This window comes from Scyliorhinus torazame, chromosome 6, assembly GCF_047496885.1.
Source record: "Scyliorhinus torazame isolate Kashiwa2021f chromosome 6, sScyTor2.1, whole genome shotgun sequence".
NCBI lineage: Eukaryota > Metazoa > Chordata > Chondrichthyes > Carcharhiniformes > Scyliorhinidae > Scyliorhinus > Scyliorhinus torazame.
The window spans coordinates 315,392,402-315,410,918 of NC_092712.1; the positions used below are offsets into that span (position 1 = coordinate 315,392,402).

The 18,517-nt window shown below is 43.2% G+C and overlaps 1 protein-coding gene across 1 annotated transcript in view; it reads right to left on the reverse strand.

Moving 5' to 3' along the window:
• relch (RAB11 binding and LisH domain, coiled-coil and HEAT repeat containing) overlaps positions 1-18,517 on the reverse strand; it is a 127,605-nt gene that overhangs the window by 12,862 nt on the left and 96,226 nt on the right. Inside the window, 8 exon segments of the mRNA XM_072510122.1 lie at positions 464-534; positions 3,754-3,842; positions 8,822-8,938; positions 10,802-10,940; positions 12,024-12,085; positions 14,688-14,772; positions 16,657-16,734; positions 16,736-16,757. Coding sequence (XP_072366223.1) covers positions 464-534; positions 3,754-3,842; positions 8,822-8,938; positions 10,802-10,940; positions 12,024-12,085; positions 14,688-14,772; positions 16,657-16,734; positions 16,736-16,757 — 663 coding nt within the window.

The window sequence follows — 18,517 nt, forward strand, 5'->3', positions numbered from 1 at the left end:
GGAATTGAACCATAAGCCGAAAAAGGCAGAATGGGACGCTGAGAGCCAGCATGGTCACACAATGGGCTGAATGGCTTCCTTCCGTGCTGTAACCATTCCATGGAATATATCAAGATATTCTTCCCCACCCCCATCTGAAGCTAGGCTCTAAATGAAATGAAAATCGCTTTTTGTCACAAGTAGGCTTCAAATGAAGTTACTGTGAAAAGCCCCTAGTCGCCACATTCCAGCGCCTGTTCGGGGAGGCTGGTACGGGAATTGAACCGTGCTGCTGGCCTGCCTTGGTCTGCTTTCAAAGCCAGCGATTTAGCCCAGTGCTAAACAGCCCCAGTGCTAAAAAGCACCAAACCATCTCATGTACGACCTTTGAATACATTGTATAATATCGATGCCCAGCTTTTCCCAACTCCTCAACTCTTTCACCAGCACAGCACAAACAATAGTTGTAATAATGAGTAGTTACCTCTGGGGCTCTTGAACACTCTTGTTTTCCACCTTCAGTTCGCATTCCTTAATCATGGAGCTGAGAATAACCTGAAATTATGCACAGTAAATAGCACCTCAATGTCTATTATTTTAGCACAGGTGGAAAATCTTTGACAAAAAAACCAACGTGCATTTGTGTAGAACCTTTCATGACCATCGGACTTTGCAAAACACTTCATAGCCAATGAAGCAGTTTGGAAGTGTGCATGATTTCCTGCTGTGTCCTCGTGATCATGGCAATGAGTCTATAATGCAGAATTAAGCCATCCTTTGATAATGAAAGACAAATTGTATTTATTGCTATTTCTTTTTGGCACCAAGATGTGCTGAGAAATAAAATCTGAAAATTCACACTACTCTATTAAATAACCAGCTCAGCTCAGAGGCTCCGAGCTGCTTTCCCAATCAGCATTGCAAGGTCCGGCCCTGTCGGGCACTGTGATGGGTTCATTAATGAGCTACAAAGAATGCTGGTTTGAAGATTTTGTGAATGATTCTCTGCACAAGGGGAAGGATGGATGAAAGCACAATGAATGATTCAAAACCATGAAGAGTCACCAGCAAATGACCTTGACTCTTGTGGTTGGAAACAGAGGCTGAAGCATAACCCAAAGCAGTTAGTGTAAAAGATAACACTTCTCTGGTTTAAATATTGGCCCCATGAGCTCTTGCTGGAGCAGGCAGAGTGAATTGGATTGGATTTGTTTATTGTCACGTGTACCGAGGTACAGTGAAAAGTATTTTTCACGAGCAGCTCAACAGATTATTAAATACATGAGAAGAAAAGGGAATAAAAGAAAATACATAATAGGGCAACACAACATATACAATGTAACTACATAAGCACTGGCATCGGATGAAGCATACAGGGTGTAGTGTTAATGAGGTCAGTCCAGAAGAGGGTCATTTAGGAGTCCGGTGACAGTGGGGAAGAAGCTGTATTTGAGTCTGTTCGTGCGTGTTCTCAGACTTCTGTATCTCCTGCCCGATGGAAGAAGTTGGAAGAGTGAGTAAGCTGGGTGGGAGGGATCTTTGATTATGCTGCCCGCTTTCCCCAGGCAGTGGGAGGTGTAGATGGAGTCAATGGATGGGAGGCAGGTTTATGTGATTGACTGGGCGGTGTTCACGACTCTCTGAAGTTTCTTGCGGTCCTGGGCCGAGCAGTTGCCATACCAGGCTGTGATGCAGCCTGATAGGATGCTTTCTATGGTGCATTTGTAAAAGTTGGTAAGGGTTAATGTGGACATGCCGAATTTCCTTAGTTTCCTGAGGAAGTATAGGCGCTGTTGTGCTTTCTTGGTGGTAGCGTCGATGTGGGTGCACCAGGACATATTTTTGGAGATGTGCACCCCTAGGAATTTGAAACTGCTAACCATCTCCACCTCGGCCCCGTTGATGCTGACAGGGGGGTGTACAGTACTTTGCTTCCTGAAGTCAATGACCAGCTCTTTAGTTTTGCTGGCATTGAGGGAGAGATTGTTGTTGCTACACTACTCCACTCGGTTCTCTATCTCCTGCCTGTGGTTTAGTGAACATGGTTTAGTGAAAAAATAAACATGTTTGACTAATTCATTGGAGTTCTTTGAGGAAGCAGCAATGCAAGTGGATAAAGGGAATATGTAGATATGATGTACTTGGTTGGTGAGCTATAACTAGTGGAGTTCACAGAGGTCAGTGCTTGGGCGTAAACTATTTACAATCTAGATCAACGATTTGAATGAAGGGACCAAATTTATGATTGTTAAATTTGCTGATGACACAAATACAGCTGGAAAGTAGGTTGTGAAGAGGACGTAAGGAGTCTGCAAAGCAACACAGGCAGGTTGTGAGTGGACAACAATTTGGAAGATATAATGTAGGAAAATGTGAACTTGCCCACTTTGGCCATAAGATTAGAGCAGGAATACATTAGTCAGATGAAGAGAGAGCGCAGAATTCTTGAGGTACAGAAGGAGCAGTGTCTGGGTACAAAAGGCTAGTATGTAGGTACAGCAAGCGATCAGAAAGACAAATGGAATGTTGGTGTTTATTGCCAGGGGAATGGAATATAAAAGTCAGGATGTTTTGCTAGTTGTACAGGGCATTGGTGAGGCCACAACTGGAATACTGTGTCCAGTTTTGGTCTCCAGCCCAGGAAATGACATATAATTGCATTAGCAGTTCATAGAAGATTCACTCAACTGATTCCTGGGATGAAGGGCTCATCTTGCGAGTAAAGTTTGAACAGGTTGGATCTATATTCATTGGAATTTGGGAAAATCAGGGCCGATCTTACTAAAACATACAAGATCCTACAAGGGACTAAGGGTACGTGTGGTTTTTTTTTGGGGGGGGTTGAAGAGAACGGGACAGAAGGAGAGTATGAGTGTATGCAGGAAAATAGAGTTGAGGATAAAGCAGATTAGCCATGATCTTATTAAATGGCAGAGTAGGCTGAAGGGCTGAGTGGTCTATTCATGTGAACAGATGAGTTAGGAGCAGGAGTTGTAATGACCTGGAACTTACTGCCGAGAAGGGTGATGGATGCAGAAATCATCAAATGATTTCAAAAGGAAATTCGATGGTCACTTGGATGAAGTAAACTTACAGGGTAATGGGGACCGAGTGGGGCAGTGGGTCTGACTGGTGGGAAGCCAGCATGGACAGGATGGACTTCTTGGCTTCCTCCTGTGCCATAAGTGACTGAATGAAGACAGGGCAAGAGCGGGACGTCAATCTGTCGAACATCTGACTCACTTTAGTGCTTTTGAAGGTCCTGCACTCCACTTTTTGTCTGACCACGAAAAACAGAGGCTGTTTTCTCTCTTGTAATTTCAATTCAGGCTAGGAAAAGTCATGGTTAATTTGCAGAGAGTCAAGTAACATCATTATAGCCAAGTACCATGCCAAGAATAAGCCAGAGGCAAATAAACGCAAGCTTGGCAATGAGACATCAATACTCTCTCGCCCCCTCAAGCATGACGTAGAAATTTGCATTCGGCAGTTTGAGCGATCCGAAGTATGATTGAGAGGAAAGGCCATGAACGCACAGAGTAGAGGAATTTTACTCTATATCTGGTTCATGTTGTATTTAACCCAAGATCGCCCAATGCTGACCAGATACCAAAATCAAAAAAACTCGCAATTTGCCGACAAAGGCATCCTTCACTTTGACTTTTGGTTGGGGCAGGAAGGTGGTGACAGTTTGTGCCAACACAATAAACTAGTCCTGTAAATCATTCAACTAGATATACAGAAAACTGGGACACTTCATTTATTGGTACAAACCTCGTGCTCGGGTGAGAGGTGCTCCATATCTATCCGCAAACACTTTAGGCCAGGGAGAAAATGGCAAACCATCAGTTCTTCAGAAATAACTGTAGACACAATGTTAAGGATTATTACCGTCCATTTTCATTTTAAAAACAGGCTGACTAAATCCTAACCACTTAAAGGCCATCGAATAGCTTCAGGTTTCAAATCATGAGATCAAGATTCTTATGCAGTTTGCAGAGTTGTCTCAAAAATAGTAAATAGTTAAGAATTAAATCGTAAAAATTACTTTTTCTGATGTCAGAGAAAGCGGAGGACAATAAAACAGAATTTAGTAAAGCCATCGCACATCTTCCAATCTATCACTCATCTTCCCTGGATAATAGTTAAGTTGTGAAATTTTATAATATGACTTCACAGCTCATTCAATAAAGCACTGGTGCTGAAAATAAGGCAACACATTAAAAACAAACCATAAACTAAACCTCAGAGATTGAGACATACATGGGATTGCAAGATTGTGATAAATACAATGGTTGAACCATGGTTCTAGCCAAATACTTGTGGTCTTATTCATATTTGAAACATATCAATTTCTTTGACACGGATAGTGGTGAAGTATAAGCCCCAAGTAATTGATCTGTTCCCCTATGGAATCGTAAAACCACAAAACATTTCAGGAGTTTCATGGGGTGGAATCCCCCCCCCCGCGCCTCCGCCCCCCACCACGCCGGGTGGGAGAATCGCTGGGGCGCCGCGCGTGTCCCGCCACGCCGCCCCGACACCCGCATGCGATTCTCCCACCCCCCCAAACCGGCACGGCGAGAATCACGGCTGGCCGCTCAGCGAATCACCGCTTGCAGTTTGCAACGGGCAGGTGGCGATTCTCCGGCCCGGATGGGCCGAGCGGCCTGCCCAACACGACGGGTTCCCACTGGCGCCGTCCACACCTGGTCGCTGCCGGCGGGAGTGGCCTGTGGGGGGGTTATGCACCGGGGGGGGGGGGGGGGGACTCAAATGCGGCCTGGCCCACGATCGGTGCCCACCAATCGGCGGGCCTGCCTCCCTGAAGGAGGACCTCCTTTCCTCCACTGCCTTGCAAGATCCATCCGACATCTTCTTGCGGGGTGGCCTCGGGGAGGACGGCAACCGCGCATGCGCGGGTTGGTGCCGGCTAAACAGCGCATGCGCGGGTGACGTCATTTACACGGCGCCGGCCGCTCCTAGCCCCCCCGGGGGCGGGAGAATAGGGGGCTGGGAGCAGGCTCCGACGCCAGAGTGAAACACTCCGGTTTTCACTCCGGCGTCGGCACTTAGACTCCCGATGGGAGAATTGCTCCATGATTTGTGGTATTTGAAAAAAAAATTAGAGTACCCAATTCCCCCCCCCCCCCCCCCCCCCCCCCCCGGTTAAGGGGCAATTTAGTGCGACCAATCCACCGACCCTGCACATCTTTGGGTTGTGGGGGCGAGATCCACGCAGTCACGGGGAGAATGTGCAAACTCCACACAGAGTGACCCGGGATCGAACCCTGGTCCTTGGTGCCATGAGGCAGCAGTGCTAACCCACTGTGCCACCGTGCTGCCCCGGTTTGTGGAATAAAGGTAAAATGATCCACAGTTTGTAGCCTCATGGACCATTGTTTAGAAATGACTTTGAGGCTAAGAGATTCGGGTCTTTAGCTTTATGTAACGCTGGGTGCCTTGGAAAGAAAAATTCTACATCAAATGTATCTTATTGTCTACGTATCTTCAGATGGATCCATCACCCAGAGTGTGTCACTAGTTTCACTTGCCATGTAACTACTATAAAATCCAGCCTTGCATTAAGTCTCTTCTCCAGACTAAACGCTAATTAACTTTTCATGGACTGGCTGCAACGTTAAATATCGCAGCAGGAAATTAATTGTCAAAGTTGAACACGAGCACCCTTTTAATTCCTCGATGAAAAAGGTAGAAAGGAAGGTGTCAGGAATGTAGAAAGAATGGAAAGACCAGCAAAATTCACTTTTGTTCATTTGACTTCTGTACTTCACAAAGCGTGTATGGATTTGATGTGATCGTCTTTGGAATGTAAGCAGTTTCTTAGGAAGGTAAGGTCAAGCAGCAGTAAATTGAAACAAGTGCAGATTAATCCACAGGACTTCACCGCAATTCAAGCCCAAAACAGATCAACGTTAACAAATAGAGACCACAGGCTGAATGGAATGGGCTTTCAGTGTTCCCCAACACTGGATTGGCCATCCTAAATTGCCACTTAGTGTTATGGAGTTTCGGGAATGAGGCGGGGAGTGGGCCCGGGTGGAATGCTCTTTTTGGAGGGTCAGTGCAGACTCGATTGGCCGAATGGCCTCCTTCTGCACTATAGAAATTCTCTGGAACCCATCCATTGATGAATCCTTCAGAATTCCATCGACCTGACAGGTTAACCCTTTTCTCTCCACAGAATCTGTCAGACTTGCTGAGTATTCCCAGCATTTCCTGTATCTATTTCAGATTTCCAACATCCGCAGTACTTTGCTGTAGTAAAAATGTTTGTCTCATCAAACAAAACATGCCGATAATATTGTCGTTATTGCGGACTCTGGAGTAGATACGATTTTGGATGTAGTGAGTGAAACGGGGAAGAAAGGACCAAGCAGAAATTGTAAGAAAGCATGATGTCTAACAGTTCAAAAAGAAAGTCATGCCAGAATGTAAGATCACAGTGAAGATAAAAAAATGTCACAACACACGGAAGGCAGATTTTGTTACCTAGGAATTATGTTAACATCGGACAAAAAACGTGCACCAAGATCTAAGACGAAGGACTGGAATGGCCAAAGATGCAAAAAAGGAAAAAGGCGATCAACTCAAAATTAGCCATGAAACTAAAGCTGAGAATCCTGCAATGCTATATCTCACCAAATTCGACACAAAAATACTTTTGGATGATCAGGCAAGGAATACAAAGAATGGAGGTTGCAGAGTTGTGGCTTTTGAGGTGAGCCATGAAGATGTCTTGGGCAAGTCACACCACCAGCGAAGAGGTGGTGCTGGTAAAATCGGAGACTAAAAGAACTCTGCTGACCCAGAGCCGGAAGAGAAAATTGGAATTTCTTGGGCGTGTAATAAGAAATCGTGATTTAGAAAGTCTGATGCGGTTGGGGAAGATCGATGGCAAAAGAGTCCGAGGTAGACAAAGAGTGATCTTTCTAAACTGCCTCGCAAACTGGGCCGAAGATGATCCATGCCTCCAGAGCAAGATTAACATGGAGGTCGATGTTTGCCAATGCCCTCTTAGGGCCTGGTACCTGAAGAGAGATAGAATAACGTTTGATGATGCGGATTCCCAACATTTGTCATCAAATAAGGTCTGCTATGGAGATCTGCAGTTTTACTGGTAAATACTCCTGAGCCTTTAACACCACGCCTGTAATTTATTAACACTTACAAGCATGTAGCAACAGGATGAATTCTGATGTTGTAATCTAGTGGGGAATGGAATTCTGAGACAATTTACAGAGTGTAGGGGTGGCACAGAGGTTAGCGCTGCAGCCTATGGTGTTGAAGACCCAGGTTTAATCCCGACCCCGGGTCACTGTCCGTGTGGAGTTTGCACATTTTCCCCATGCCTGTGTGGGTCTGACCCCACAACCCAAAGGTGAGCAGGTTAGGTGGATTGGCCAGGCTAAAATGCCCCTTAATTGGAAAAAAATAACTGGGTACTATAAATTCATTAAAAAAACACAATTTAGAGTGTCCTCAGAGGGAGCTATGATGCTCCCAAACTCCAAGGACTTCTATATAAATAGATACATTTCCACCAGGTTGGAAAGAAATTCCACTGAATTCTGTCGAGAATTTCAAACTAGGATTTACAGCACTTGGCAGTTTTACAATAAACTATAGATTGTCATGAGGAAATGTTGTTTTCTTCCTGGCCAGACAAGGTGCATAGAGCCAGCCATATCTAATACTCTGAAGTACACCCGGACAGCCATGAACGAATTCTCACTAGAACTAGAGTCTGAACGTTCGCCCCGTGTCTGCGTGGGTTTCCTCCGGGTCCTCCGGTTTCCTCCCACAAGTCCCGAAAGATGTGCTTGTTAGGCAATTTGGACATTCTGAATTCTCCCTCAGTGTACCCGAACAGGCGCTGCAGTACGGCGACCAGGGGATTTTCACAGTAACTTCACTGCAGTGTTAATGTAAGCCTACTTGTGACAATAATAAAGATTATTTATTTGATTGAGGGGAAAAATAATCAAAAGAGGTGTTGTTCTGGAAGGCACTTAACAGCTTTCTGGACTCAACACAGTTCAGCGATATCCTCAAACTTTTCCCTTTTTGGGCAGCAGTTGTTCATGATTCTACAATTCACACCTCCAGACACAAGCTATTTCTTTTGTTGTCCCATTACGATTCCCTTTTGGCTTGCACCATGAACCCTGTTGTCATTTAAACTCATCGCCCTCCACCTCATCACATCTAACCTAGTCGTAATGCTGTGGAAAATGATCTCCTCCACAATCGGACCAAAATAATTTGTGAATGTGGACACAACCTTCGTTACTTTTATAGACCCTGATTCAATGACCAAGGGAGGGGGCTGAAACAAGGTGAATTACAACCACTATTATAGCCTGTTATATGATGCAACTCTTAACATGGCATTGAGAAATTCAAAGAAGCGTTGGCTTGCAGCCGGGAAACTTGGCACGTCTGGCTGCACTTGGCCCAAAACAAAAAAATCCTAATGATTTGGCATCTGAAAATTCTTAGCGCGTGCTACAAGTAGCCTCACTTTTAAATTATGGAGCAACTTTTTAAGGCCTGAAATAAAGCTCCTATAAAAGAAAAAGACTATTATGGTTGATGAGTTCAAAATGTTAAGGGTTGCTGAGATGCTTAAGCTTAGGTGTAATCATTGTTCATACAAATGTATTAACCTGCGATAGAATTAAAATCTAAAAGGCAATTAAATGCAAAACAATTTAAATGGAAACTTCACATTTTTCTGAATGGCATGTTCAAGCGATTCTTTTTCCAACTCACTGGCATGTGGTTAGAGTAAACATTGGCCGTACTACTGAAAGGATACAGCAACAGGACAGAGCACTGTAGGCTTCAAAGAGTTGAATGGCAATGTCGAGTCTTTTTGTGTCAACTGCTTGTTGGTTGTTTGAGATGGCCAACTTGTGTAGATTGGGGAGAACAACTGCGAAAAATGGGGGAAAAACAAACAAAATAATTTTAAAATGGGAGGTGGAACTGGTTTACAAACACACAGGGGACATTCCCCCTCTTCATTCACCATTTGTTGGATATCGCTACATCAAGAAACATTCCCAGCTAAACAGCACTAATCCCAGTCTAAATCCAGCTATTTACATGCCCACATCAGCCCTCTGCTCTTCCTTATTTTAATTTATGGGAAGGCACCTGGCCTCCTCTTCAAGACTGGCAGCTCACACAAGAAACACTATGAATGGAGGCAGGCAGTGGAAACAGGACACCCGCTTGCTGTGCCGTGGGGCACAGACATATCATTTACATTATTGCTCCTTTTACACTCTTTTTTTCATTTGTCTTTTCCTTTCTCTTGTTTTCGCCTCCTCTTTTGTACCTTTTTATTCATCACAGCGTTCGTAATCGGGGTTGCGGGTTTCAGTGATTCACTTCTCCCATGAGGTGATGGCTTCTCATTGTATTAAACCACAGGTCCAGCAACAGAAATAACACCGTGCACCCAGCACATACCAATCGCGTGCAGGCACGAGAACCTTATCACGCAGGAGAGCTGGTGGGATACATGACGCCATTGCTGCCATAATTTGGTTGAAGTTTTGGTAAGTGTTACAGCGGTCTACATTGTAGTTCTGGTTGCCACATTAAGGAAGGATGTGTTCGCACTAGAAAGGATGCAGAGGAGATTCACAATGATGTTGCCTGGGCTGCAGCACTTCAGTGATGGAGAGAGTCTGGTTTGCTAGGGTTGTTCTCCTTAGAGCAGAGAAGGCTGAGGGGGGACCTGATCGAGGTGCACAAAATGATGAAGGACATAGATTGGGTGGATATGAAGAAACCTTTCCTCTCAGTAAAGGGGTCAATAACCACGGGGCATAGATTTACGGCAACGGGCAGGAGGTTTAGAGGGGATGTGAGAAAAAACGTTTTCACCCGGAGGGGTAGTGCGAATCTGGAACGCGCTGCCTGAAAGGGTGGTAGAGACGGGAACCCTTACAACATTTAAGAAGCATTTAAATGAGCACTTGAAATGCCATGGTGCACATAGCTATGGGCCAAGTTCTGGAAAATGGGATTAGAATAGATAGATTTTTTGTTTAGTCGTTTACAGGATGTGGGTGTCGCTGGTTAGGCCAGCATTTATTGCCCATCAGTAGGTGGTGGTGAGCTGTCTTTCTGAATCGCTGCAGCCCTCGGTGTAGGTACACCCACTGTGCAGTTAGTGGGGGGGGGGGGTTAGTTCCAGGATGTTGCCCCAGTGACCGGCACAGTTTGATGACCTGCACAGACACGGTGGGCCAAAGGGCCTCTTGCTATGCTGTAAAACTGCATCTCTATTCTCGACAGCAAAAAGTGAACATCGTGAACAAGGAAGATTAAGCATCCTGTTAGCGGAGTTATTCATTTTTAAAAAATCAAATGCGTTCCATTATCACTGGCAAGTTAAAGAGCAAGTGATTGGATTAGGTCCATGTTCACCGGCATATCAAATTACAGTGACACTAAAAGCAACTTGGCAGAGGCGGACATCTTGAATTTCAAGGATGGTGTAATTCCCCACCCACCCCCGTCTCCCCCCAAACGTTTGACACATTTCATCCAAAGCTCCTTAAATTGCTGAGGCGGAGGGCAGTCTGCATACTGACGTTTACACAGAAGGTTTCGAAAGTTATCCAGGTGACACGAACATGCATTCTCCAAATAATTCCAAATAAGTGATGATGCTATACTTTAACCGTTGATGCAAAACATGTCAAAGTTTGATATACAATTAAAACGGTGGATCCTTGGCGTGGAACGAAAGAGGACGTGGAACATAAAAAAAGATACGTACACTCATCCCTAAATTTTGGTTCAGCATTTGGCCCAACTCTTCCAAACGTCTTGATTATTTCCATGTGCAAAGAGTGTTGATCATGGTACTGCGGATCGTCAAGAAACGAAGCCAACTGCATCTTGACTCTTTCCAACAGCTGTTAAAAATCAAAAATGTGGGGCATGAAGTTAGCATTTTAATGCCCAGGTTCCTGCTAAAATCAAAACTCAAGTCATCAGCAAGATGTAGAAATACAATTAGCGAAGACAATGGATTTTATTCCTCCGATGTCTGGACAATCTTCAATTACTGAACAAAACTTGCAACCAAACCAGAAAAATAAGAGAAATACATGGCATGTCTGAAAGTACCCGGAAAATAGAAAGACAAGCATAAGTCACTCGTTAAGTTCCTTTGCTGGTACTCAGCACACTTAAACCAGCAATGGTGACCTGTTCTACACCCTGATGCTTGGCGCAGACCTGTAAAGGGTCTCACCTGCCTTCATGCAATTCTAACAAAGTATCTCTACCCAAAAATGCACACTCTATTCCCTTTCTGATGATATGCACTTCCAGCATGTGTCTAATTTCCACCATTTGCAGTTTTCTAATGTATCTCCAGATTGATACATGTACAAGATTCGCTGCTCTGTTTCTCCAGACTAGATTGTCAGTTTAAAACGAGACAATGTTGGAAATGTTCAGCAGACCAGACAGCATTTGTGGAAAGAGAAACGGTTAACGTTTCAGAACAATAACCTTAGTAGAGCTGGAAAAAGTTAAAGATGTAACCGGCTTTAAGCAAGTGCATTTAATCGGTCTTCCGACAAAACTCCCCCTTTTGTTCTTTCCTCGCTTCCCAACTTGCTTAAAAGACTGTAATATTTCTAACATTTTCCCTTTCTGACAAAACGACACGGAGCTGAACATTAACTGTTTCTATCCCGACGGATGTTGCTGAGTATTTGTAGCATTTTCTGTTCTTAGCTGCAGTGGCTTGCTTTAGGACGATCAGCTCGTCTGTAATTTGTAATCAACCACGTGCATGTTAATACGCATTCAGTGCCGCCAGCGTAACCCAGTGACTTCAGCCCTGTATCGGATTCTATTGCATTAGGTGACGTATGCTGTATCGGCTATGACACTATAGCTACAACCTGCCAGACCAGACCCGACGTGTTAATCAACGGCCAGATATTCAGATCAGCTTGGTCACGTCTAAGTAGTTCACACTGTACCTCTCTCTGGGTTACTGTTTCCATAATGGTGCCAAATGCAGGTATTGTAGCTATTCGTAACGGAGCTGGAAAAAGAAAGAAAACTGTTATAACCTCTGTAAAGTACCAATTTAATATAAACATACATGGTACAAATTAGTGTGTAAGTTTTGTTAGGCTGTTACAATATGGTAGTCATGGACATAAAATCTAACAATGCACAGTTTTCTCATCAGAACTGTATAGGCGGCTGAGTTGGTGATTGCAGAGTATGCTACACAATTATCGTTCAAGAGATAACATCTCAAATATAATTTGATGCATTTGAGCGCAACATGCGAACATAGAACAGCACAGCACAGGCCCTTCGGCCACGATGTTGTGCTGACCATTTATCCTAATCTAAGATCAACCTAACCTCCACTCCTTCAATTTACTGTTGTCCATGTGCCTGTCCAAGAGTCGCTTAAATGTCCCTAATGACTCTGAGTCCATCGCCTCTGCTGGCAGTGCATTCCACACACCCACCACTCTCTGTGTAAAGAACCGACCTCTGACATCTCCTAATACCTTCCTCCAATCACCTTAAAATTATGTCCCCTCATGACAGACATTTCCGCCCTGGGGAAAAGTCTCTGGCTAGCCACTCTATCCATGCCTCTCATCACCTTGTACACCTCTATCAAGTCACCTCTCTTCCTTCTTCACTCCAGTAAGAAAAGCCCTAGCTCCCTCAACATTTCTTCATAAGACATGCCCTCCAGTCCAGGCAGCATCCTGGTAAAATCTCCTCTGCACCCTCACCAAAGCATCCATATCCTCCTGTAATGAGCTACCAGAACTGGACATAATATTCCAAGTGAGGTCCAACCAGGGTTTTATAAAGCTGCAGCAAAACCTTGCGGCTCTTAAACTCAATCCCCCGGTTAATGAAAGCCAACATACCATACGCCTTCTTAACAACCTTGGTGCAACTTTGAGGGATCTATGTACGTGGACCCCAAAATCCTTAGGTTCCAAGAATACTGCCTTTTACCCTGAATTCAGCATTCAAATTTGACCTTCCAAAATGAATCACTTCACATTTAATTAGGTTGAACTGGAGGAAGGAACTGAAGGCACTGTTGCATGATCTGGAGCAAATCAGCGGCAGCGTTAGTGGAGTACAGAAAGTGCAGGATAGAGCTCAAGAAAGCAATTAAGAGAGCAAAGAGGGGATATGAGAAAGCTCTGGCTGGTAAAAGAATGAAAAATTCCAAGATATTCTATAAGTATGTCAATGGGAAGAGGATAACAGGGGAAAGATCTGGAAGGAGGTACTGAAGGCACTGTTAGAACATAGAACATTACAGCACAGTCCAGGCCCTTTTGCTAAGTTTGCAGATGATACCAAGATCTGTAGATGGGCAGGTAGTATTGAGGAAGCTAGGGGGCTACAGAAGGACTTAGACAGACTAGGAAAGTGGGCAATGAAGTGGCAGATGGAATACAATGTGGAAAAGTGTGAGGTTATGCACTTTGGAAGGAGAAATGGAGGCATAGCCTATTTTCTAATGGGAAGATGCTTAAGAAATCAGAAGCACAAAGGGACTTGGGATTGCTTGTTCACAATTTTCTTAAGGTTAACGTGCAGGTTCAGTCGGCAGTTAGGAAGGCAAATGCAATGTTAGCATTCATGTCGACAGGAACCTATTTTAACAAGTTTTAAGCAAGAGGTTGTGATAAGTAGGATTATCAGCTGGCCAGCTATCAAGTCTGGAGAGAATACTGCAGTGCTATCAAACAAAGTCAGTGTCAAGACTGATGATTGTTTTTTTTTCTCTTTTGCTCTTTTTAAAATGCTCTTTTAAAAAAAAAAAGTCTATAGTCTCGGTCTGAACAACTCACAATTCAAGGTCACTGGATAAGGTAACAAGGGCCGGAGCAACCCGCTTGTCAATTAAGGCTTCATTCATGCCTCGCACGATCAGCTGTAACCGGTCAAAAAAAAAAATGCAACAAAAATAAAACAAAAAAAACATTGATGAAAAAAATCGATTAGTTAAAGAGGATGAATGCTCAGACTCTCAGTCCATTCAAGGAAGTATTCAACCACACACACACACATACACACACACACACAAAAAGGCATATGGCACATGCTCAACAGCTAGTTAACATCAACCTGTGAGAAATTAGTAGGTTAAACAAAAGCCACGCATCCCTTTTGCGCTGAAAAATCACCCATCTAATTTGATATTTTGTTAGGATGGCTGTGTTGGGAAGCCAGAATTTAAAACGCGAATAATTTAGGCAATGTTGTACTAAATTCATTAACTTGAAAGAAAGAGTTTTTGGCACCAAAATGGGAGAAACAGACTGAATTTTGGATGCCATTGTGCCAAATTTAAAACACTGCTTAATCGGAATTTATTTGCATAAAATGCAAAGTGAATTTTCATGGTTGTAATGTTCCAGAGGTGAGCGATTTCCAAAATAGATCGAGATAGTTAGATAGCTCAATCTTCCCTTACCCGCAAGGTCAAAATATTGCATTTTCACATGCTAAGAACCACATCACAAAATAAGCACAGCTGTTTACACGATTAGCAGTGCATCAATGCTAAGACTCAGTAACAAATCAAAGGGCGATTTCTCAGCATGGTAATAAAAAGCAATGCGCTTCAACTGGCTAGGATGAAACTTACATTTCAGGGTCACTGGAGAGAGTGATAAGAGCAGGGACAACTCTCTGAGCTACCAGAGATTCATTCACCCCCTTCACCAACAGCTGATTGGGCAGAACAAGGGATGTCACATGTGATACGTAGAAAGAGTGAGCAGAGTATCATGGGAAGTAGCATGGCACATCGAAGAGAGAGAGAGAGGAACAAAAGAGCAAACAAAAATTAGAGAAGCAACAATTTCTACAGAACAGCTCAACATTTACAGGGTTTGAAACACTACAACAGCTCAAAATTTCTATGAAATAGCGGCACATACCAAAGCTATCAGCTGATCGCACAGATTTGTAATACACAAATAAAAAATACCCAGGCGAGGTTAAACAAAAACTAATGACTCGCTCAATTGACTTATCTTGTAATATTGACAAGTTATTTTGTTTGCATTAATATCGCTATCCACAGAAGTAATCCAATTTGTTTCACACCCAGTCCTACTCATTTCAAATGCACAAGGAACTAATGCAGAATGCATGGCCAAATCCCTGGTATGCAATACTGGTGGGTGAAATGCAAAGTGTAAGTTCAGATAAGGTTACCGTTTGTGCCAGGTTTACTCCTCAAACATGAAAACTAGTTTCAATATTTTTTCCTGTTCTTCAAAGCGACTATATCTTTTTGACCAACGAGGCTAGTGACTATCTATACATGCTAAGCAAGTCTATATGCATTAAAAAAGGTCACCTTACCCTGGGTACATATCTGGAGTTGGCCATTCAGGAACAAATCAAGTTTATAAGATTTAACTTTATCACTCTGAATTTCAAACCCCGTTACCCAGATCATATGCAGCTTAAAAACTTATTTTTTGGGGGAAAAAAACAATGTAGGCTACTTTAGAACAAGGGAATGAGAGCAGAGTAAGCCACATGGCCCCTTGAGCCTGCTTTGTCATTTAATATCATGGCGATCTTCCTTAACGCCATATTCCTGCACTACCTCCATAGCCCTTAGTGCCAAAAAACTTGCCATCTCCGTCCTGAACATGAATGAGGATATGCAGCTCCCTACACATTAGAAAAAAAATTCTCCACTTTGCCCTTAAATGGTTGACTCATTAACAGGAGACATGACCTCTGCCTCTCTGGATTTTCCATCAACGGGAAACAGCCTCTCCGTCTCCAGCCTGACAAATGCCCGTAAGAATTTATACATCTCAATGAGGTCAGTCAACATGAAGCTCTGAATTCTCATTGAAACAGAAACACTTTGCAAGTCACACGATTGTCCTTTCAATTAAAAGCCCAACAGCTTATGGTGTAGGCACCCTAACTCCTCCTACTCTGGCAACCAAGTCAACAGCTCCTAAGTACCAATATCCAGAATATTAATTTCCACTTAATAATAGCAGCCCCGGCATCACCAATTAGCATGCAAATTCTTTCAATACTTCTCCAACTCACATCCTTCTGTCCAAAGACACATCTCCAACGCCCCCCACCTCCCCTGCCAAGGAAATGTGGAACCTTTTACCCCCCACTTTTGAAATTAAGGCTCAAGCTGCAGATGCATTCCTGCAGTGCACCAATAGCTATGGTCTACACTGTCCGAAGAACTGTGGTCAATCAGGTCTGGCAGCTTTGGTAGTGTGCAGAAGCGCAAAAAAGTATACTCGCCCTGGCAGACAAAGCTTACGTTGCAAAGCACGGAAGAATCTAAAAACATTGTTGAGTGACTAAAGCACAGTAGTGGATAACAAAAAGTGATAGCCAAGCAATCACACACCTCTGTATTAACAGATGTTACACTATGATAACATTTTACTGTAAAGTTATACAAGTCATATTCTTAAACCAGAAGGGTTAAGTGATGCCCCATTGACATCTCGTATATCTCGATCACATAGAATCGCAATAGCATTTTAAAATATGGCCTCATAAAAAATAAATTTAATTGGGAACAAAATGATTGTATTGATAATTTGAGCTTACCTCAAACATTCTAGCAGCAGTGCATCTAACAAGTGCTGAAGTGTGTACGACTCCATACCACAGCACTGTCAATAGTAGTTTCGTGGTATGCTGGGTTTGCACTAAAGCAAGCAGAAAAGGAAAGATCAAACTTAAAACATTTGTCAATGTAAGTGCTTTTGAGAGGGGGGGGGGTAAACATGTCTTTCCAGTACAAACTTCACAACTCTGAAATATGCCCCCCCCCACCTCTTAAACGTTTCAGGTTTCTGCAGATAGCATTTTAAAGAAAAGCAGTTGTATGCCAAATCCCGTAAGAATATACTAATGAAATTCCTTTACACCGATATTGAATTGCAGTATTATATTGGTCATTAAGAAGGTTAAAATTGCAATGGAAAATGCCAATTCTAATTTCAAACTGGAATGCTCTGAAACAGCTTGGGCCCAAACCCTACTTATTGGAAAATAACTTTGGCTAGCACAAGCCAATTAAACACTAAGATGTGTAAAATAAGACAGTCAACCTTCTACTTCTGGCTACTGCAATAGCTGTGATCTTCGGAAGGATTCTGTGATATTAAATATAAGTTGAACTACATTGGAGGTGGATGAACTTTGAAAATGTCTAAAACCCTGCAATAGGAAATTAAAACAGGTGGTGGATTCCACCAGGACCCAAGTACACTGGCTAGAAATGGAACCTGCAGCACTGAACTAAACTCTCCAAAGAAATGGTGTGGCGCTTGCGGAGCTCAAGAATCAAAGCAGCAGCATATACAGGGGGGAAAAGAAAAAGCACCAACATTAATTCAAAGTTTAAGGGTGCAACTGCTAGAAACTAGATTGGAAGAGAAATACCACGTGAACCAAAACTTAAAAGGGAATCACTGAAATTAAGCAGTGCTAAGGAGAGCATTTGGCAGCATTTACAAAAAGGACACTGTCAGAACATCTTAGCGAACTTAAAAGGTGAGGTCGTGGCATAGCGGCAATATCGCTGGACTAGTAATCCAGAGACCCAGGGTAATGCTCTGGGGACCCGGGTTCAAATCCCACCACCAGCAGATGGTGCAATTTGAATTCAATAAACATCTGTAATTAAAAGAAAGTCAATTGATGACCATAAAACCATTGTCGTTTGTCGTATAAACATCTGGTTCACTGATGTCCTTTAGGGAAGGAAATAGGTCGTCCTTACCTGGTCTGGCCTACATGTGACTCCAGATCCAATGCGGTGGACTCTTAAATACCCTCAGGGATGGGCAATAAATGCTGGCCCAGCCAGCAATACTAACATTCCACGAATGGATAAAATAAATCCTGGGAGGAGGAGGATTAAGAACAGAGGAAGTTGGGGATGGAGAAAAATAAAATAAAATCAATGGCACCCATGAGAAATTAAATCAAGTGAATATGGCGAGAGGAGATCAGACTGGAAAGGGCCCAGGTAAAAAGTAAAATGGAGGCAGAAGTGCGCTGGTTGGAGATGTTGACAAATGAGGAATGTTAGGTTTAGTAGCTGGCCCGAGGAGAGCCTTACAGCTTTAGAAATGTAGATAATAATAAGTGCGGAAGTGAGGAAATAATTGTGGATAATTAAGTACCATTAGTGGCTGAAGAAACTGCAGTATGATATCACACACTGACCATAAAATGCAGAGGAGAATAAGATCACAGTAAATAAATCAGGAATGTTAGCTTGGACGAAGTAGAAGGCTGAAAAGTAAAGTGAAATTGTAGTTGTAATGGATTCGGCACTTAGGAAAATTGGATAGACATGTATGGTTGCAGAAGCTGTGGGGGGTTTGGGACATTGGTTCAAATCCCACCATGGCAACTGGTGGAATTTAAATTCAACGAAGTAAAATCTGGAATGGAA